The 6,000-nt window shown below is 46.4% G+C and overlaps 1 protein-coding gene across 2 annotated transcripts in view; it reads right to left on the reverse strand.

Moving 5' to 3' along the window:
- Positions 1-6,000, reverse strand: part of mrpl21 (mitochondrial ribosomal protein L21) — a 42,576-nt gene that overhangs the window by 36,057 nt on the left and 519 nt on the right. Inside the window, exon 2 of one of the 2 annotated variants that reach the window (XM_084063127.1) lies at positions 3,749-3,818. In XM_084063127.1, coding sequence (XP_083919253.1) covers positions 3,749-3,818 — 70 coding nt within the window. Of the gene's footprint in view, positions 1-3,748; positions 3,825-6,000 lie in introns of both variants that reach the window. The other variant, XM_084063126.1, reaches the window with a different exon arrangement.

The following is a 6,000-nucleotide window of genomic DNA, read 5'->3' on the forward strand; positions in this document are numbered from 1 at the left end:
CGGTGTCCAAAACTCACTTATAGGGGGCGGCTACACCGCCCCAAAAAATAGCCAAAAACAATGCATAGCCAAATATGTTTCCAGGACCCTTGATAAATTCCAGGACCTTTGATCAATTCCAAACCTTTTCCAGTACTGGATTTTTTTTTATTTTTTTTTCAAAATATTTCCAGGAATTTCATGACCGTGGGTACCCTGGACAATATGTTGAAAGGGTGTGCTTTGATTGGCTAGCGAGACGCATGATGAAATAGAGTTCCTATAAATATGTGTGTCACTTCAAAAGATCATTTATATCTTTTGACGTGAGGTAAGACAGGATTAAATCAGGAACAGTAACTGACGGAGGAGACCTGTGCTCCCAGGAGCACATTTTCTACGTTGTCATTTGTTTTCCATCTGCAAGCAGCCATTACAATATGTAGTGGGGGTCCCTGCTTCATCTCTCTGTCAGCTAAGGGGTCCCTGCTTCCCTACATTACATTACATTACATTACAGTCATTTAGCAGACGCTTTTATCCAAAGCGACTTACAATAAGTGTATACTTAAAACTTAAAACTTCTGGTGATTAGTAGTTTTCGTTCCCTACCTATGGTAGGGAACGAAAACTACTAATCACCAGAAGTTTTAAGTACATTTCCTGCAAAAACAAGCAACCAAGAGTATACCTAGCGCTAAGGTAAAAGTGCAATATATCAGCTACCTACTTTCTTAAACAGATGAGACAAAAATGGCAAAATCAAATGAGCACGAGCTAAAACAAATAAGTGTATTGACTAAACAAGATCCAATAAAACAATACAAAAATAAAACAAGAGTTCGTACAACTAGTTAACAACAAGTAGGCCAGGCAAAGAGGAAGGATAGTGTTTCCTGAAGAGGTGGGTTTTCAGCCTGCGGCGAAAGATGGGCAGTGACTCTGCTGTCCTGACATCAGTGGGAAGTTCATTCCACCACTGTGGGGCCAGAACAGAAAAAAGTCGTGACCGTGTCGATCGACCAGAAGGACCGTTGAGTGGCGAGGGAGTCAGTCGCCCCGAGGTGGCAGACCGGAGTGGTCGGGCAGGGGTGTGGGCATTGACCAAAACCTGGAGGTAAGAAGGAGCTGTTCCTTTCACTGCTCTATAGGCTAGCACCAGGGTTTTAAACTGAATGCGAGCTGCTACGGGGAGCCAGTGCAGAGAACGGAGAAGGATAGTTGTGTGGGAGAACTTGGGGCGGTTGAACACCAGACGAGCCGCAGCTTTCTGAACAAGCTCCAGAGGTCTGATGGCTGATGCCGGAGCACCAGCAAGGAGGGAGTTGCAGTAGTCCAGGCGGGAGATGACAAGAGCCTGGATGAGCACCTGGGCTGTTTTCTCCGTGAGGAAGGGGCGAATCCTCCTGATGTTGTAGAGGAGGAATCTGCAGGACCGTGTCACTGATGCGATGTTAGCCGAGAACGACAGTTGATCGTCCAGGGTCACACCCAGATTCTTCGCAGTCCGAGTTGACGTCACCACAGCATTCTCAATGGTGATGGCCATGTCTCGGTGAGGACAGCCCTTCCCCGGGATGAACATCAGCTCGGTCTTGTCCAGGTTGAGCTTCAGGTGGTTCGTCGACATCCACTCCGAGATGTCAGCCAGACAAGCAGCAATGCGTGCCTCCACTTGTGTGTCAGAGGGGGGGAATGAGAGGATCAGCTGGGTGTCATCGGCATAGCAGTGGTAGGAAAAGCCATGGGAGTGGATGACAGCACCAAGAGATGTAGTGTAGAGAGAGAAAAGAAGAGGACCCAGAACCGAGCCTTGGGGAACCCCAGTAGTGAGCCTGTGTGGTTCTGACACAGACCCTCTCAGCATCACCTGGTAGGAGCGACCCGTCAGGTAGGATGCAAACAGGGAGAGTGCAGAGCCTGAGACACCCATCCTCTCGAGGGTGGAGAGGAGGATCTGGTGGTTCACTGTGTCGAACGCTGCAGACAGGTCCAGGAGTATCAGGACAGAGGAGAGAGAGTTCGCTCTAGCGGCATGGAGCGACTCCGTCACTGCCAGGAGGGCAGTCTCTGTCGAGTGACCCACTTTGAACCCCGACTGGTTGGAGTCCAGGAGGTTGTTCTGGTGGAGGTAGGAAGACAGTTGTTTAAAGACAGCACGTTCGAGAGTTTTAGATAGGAAGGATAGAAGGGAAACCGGTCTGTAGTTCTTGATCTCAGAGGGGTCAAGTGTCGGTTTCTTGAGGAGGGGGGTGACTCTGGCAGTCTTGAAAGCAGAGGGAAAGTAGCCAGACGTCAGAGAGGTGTTAATAAGGTGGGTTAAGAAGGGAAGGAGTTCAGGTGCAGAGGACTGCAGCAGAGGGGATGGGACCGGGTCCAGGGAGCATGAGGTGGGGCGACTAGAGGTAACAAGGAGAAGGACCTCTTTAGAGGAGAGGGGAGAGAAGTGGGATAGAGAGGGTGGGGGAGAGGGAGGAGGAGTAGATGAAGATAGGGAGGGAGGGGTGGGAGGCAGACAGGTGTGGGTAGTGCGCAGGGCATCAGCCGGGGGAGGAGTGAAGGAGGATCGGATATCGTTCACCTTCTTGTCAAAGAAGTTGGCGAAGTCGTCAGGGAGGAGGGAGGAGGAGGGAGGAGGGGGAGGTGGTTGCAGGAGAGAGGAGAAAGTTTCAAATAGTTTTTTAGGGTTGGAAGCAGAAGCCTGAATTTTAGTGCAGAAGAAAGCAGCTTTAGCAGCTGATAGAGAGGAGGAAAAGGTAGAAAGGAGAGTTTGGAAGGTAAGAAGGTCCTCCGGGAGGTTGCCATTTCTCCATTTGCGCTCAGCCGCTCTCAGGCTCCGTCTCTCAGTACGCACTGAGTCCGACAACCAGGGGGCAGGTGGAGTTTGGCGTGCAGGCCTGGTGGTGAGGGGACAGAGATGGTCTAGAGAAGAGGATAGGGTAGAGAAAAGAAGATCAGTGGCGGTGTCAGGGGATAGAAGAGCAAAGGATTCAGGGGCAGGGAGAGCAGAGAGAACAGAGGAGGAGAGATCAGTGGAGGATAGTGTGCGAAGGTTGCGACGTGAGGAAATCATGTGGGTAGGGAGGGGCTGTGAGGGGGGAGAGGAGAGAGAGAGAGAGTAGGACATGAAGTAGTGATCAGATAATTTCTTACCTTCCCTACACACACACTAAGGGGTCCCTGCTTCATCTCTCTGTCAGCTAAGGGGTCCCTGCTTCCCTACACACAGACTAAGGGGTCCCTGCTTCTTCTGTCTCTCAGCTAAGGGGTCCCTGCTTCATCTCTCTGTCAGCTAAGGGGTCCCTGCTTCATCTCTCTCTCAGCTAAACGGTCCCTGCTTCATCTCTCTGTCAGCTAAGGGGTCCCTGCTTCCCTACACACACACTAAGGGGTCCCTGCTTCTTCTCTCTCAGCTAAGGGGTCCCTGCTTCCCTACACACACACTAAGGGGTCCCTGCTTCATCTCTCTGTCAGCTAAGGGGTCCCTGCTTCCCTACACACAGACTAAGGGGTCCCTGCATCTTCTGTCTCTCAGCTAAGGGGTCCCTGCTTCATCTCTCTGTCAGCTAAGGGGTCCCTGCTTCATCTCTCTCTCAGCTAAGGGGTCCCTGCTTCATCTGTCTCTCAGTTAAGGGGTCCCTGCTTCATCTCTCTCTCTCAGCTAAGGGGTCCCTGGGCTGACAAAAAGACCTGGACCCCTGATTTAGAGTGTGTTATGGGGGTAAGGTTATGTATTATTTCAGAGTGTATTAAAGGGTATAAATGTTACCTGGATGGTACGGTAACACTGTGAGAACTCTGCTGTCGGGGGAGGAGGGATGGAAACACGACCCCTGAACCTGAACCTGAACAACAGAAACATTGCTTTAATATCAGTGTCATCATAATGACATATGATGACATAATACTCAACAGTAATCAAACCAACATACAGTATAAGTGTTTACAGGGTATCTGTACATTTATAAAGTGACCAAATGACTTTTAAGACCTTTTTACTGCCTCTAGAATGAAGAAAATATAAAACCATTAATGCGTCAAAAGAAATCAACAAACTATAGTAAAACAGCTGATCTGTTTTCACAATGGAACTCAAACTAAATGAAATGTTATGCCTCAACTCTACAATTACAACTGCTTGTCAGGGTGGTGGAGAGGGGGGGAGGTTCCCAGTAGGGGTGTGCCGACTAATTTCATGAATGAAAATATATGGGGGGGGGGAAGCAAATGCAAACAAATATTTCTGTTTTTGCATTATTCAGACATGCAAACTTGTAACTTTTCAGCTACCGTTTTCAATCCAAATAGGGCAATAGTGTGACATCTGACCCCAAAAAAAACACAACATGTTGTCACCCTTTTCACCTCAGGGCTGTTTGCATGCCTGATTATTATTATTGTAAAAAACGATACATATCGTCACAAAAACGTATCGCGATATATCGCGGGACGATATATCGGCACACCCCTAGTTCCCAGTTCAAATAGGATTATTTTTGGGGGGTCTCCAGTTCAAATAGGACTATTTTTGGGGGGTCTCCGGTTCAAATATGATTATTTTTGGGGGGTCTCCAGTTCAAATATGATTATTTTTGGGGGGTCTCCAGTTCAAATATGATTATTTTTGGGGGGTCTCCGGTTCAAATATGATTATTTTTGGGGGGTCTCCAGTTCAAATATGATTATTTTTGGGGGGTCTCCAGTTCAAATATGATTATTTTTGGGGGGTCTCCGGTTCAAATATGATTATTTTTGGGGGGTCTCCGGTTCAAATATGATTATTTTTGGGGGGTCTCCGGTTCAAATATGATTATTTTTGGGGGGTCTCCGGTTCAAATATGATTATTTTTGGGGGGTCTCCGGTTCAAATAGGATTATTTTTGGGGGGTCTCCAGTTCAAATATGATTATTTTTGGGGGGTCTCCGGTTCAAATAGGATTATTTTTGGGGGGTCTCCAGTTCAAATATGATTATTTTTGGGGGGTCTCCAGTTCAAATAGGATTATTTTTGGGGGGTCTCCGGTTCAAATAGGATTATTTAGGGGGTCGTGCCCTGAAAAGGTTGAGAACCACTGCTGTCTGGTTCCTACACTGACACCCGTTTGTAACGGGAGGCTCAGCTGCACTTTTATAGAGTTAGTGGTGCCTTGCTCAAGGGCAGTTTTACATCAATTTTTTTTTTTTTAAATATAAGATAGATCTTTATTGATCCCAAGATACATATAATAAAATATGTTTTATATTCATGGTTGTGTTTATTATCTTCACTATAATGACACACACACACACACACACACACACACACACACACACACACACACACACACACACACACACACACACACACACACCCTCCCCTCCTCCTAAAACTGTCTATTGTACATATTTATTGTGTTTCATAGCAGTAACATGTAAGCTGATTGTATGACGTTCTGCATAGTAGTGTGTATTTGTATGTCTTCTTAAATGTCATCATGATGTGAGAGCACAGGATCTCATTTAAATAAGACTTTGTGTTTTTATGAGAGATCCAGTTAGAGGACCTTGTGTTGTGAATTGTACTTCCATGTACTGTTACCATGTCTTTATAAATAAAGTATTCAATCTATTAAACAACACACACACACACACACACACACACACACACACACACACACACACACACACACACACACACACACACTAGCAGTTTAAAGAGCTTCAAGTTCCTTACAGAACAGAGCAGATCTACAAGCTCACAACGTGTTCTTCATCAACACACATATAGATGATACACATATAATATATATGATAGTTATTTTAGCTGTAGAATACAACTCTCTAGACGTATTTATGATTGTGACGTTTTCAATCTAGTAGAGTTGTAGGGTTCACCCCCCCCATGGACACAGGGACTTTCTGCACTATACCCCGTAGACACTCCAAACATGTACACATTGAAAATAAAGGTGTTTACCCCCACGCCCCAAATGTTAACTGTCTCTACGGGGTAATAGTTTAATGTAATAATCCATATCTTTC

This window comes from Gymnoscopelus microlampas, assembly GCF_963454915.1.
Source record: "Gymnoscopelus microlampas genome assembly, chromosome: 1".
NCBI lineage: Eukaryota > Metazoa > Chordata > Actinopteri > Myctophiformes > Myctophidae > Gymnoscopelus > Gymnoscopelus microlampas.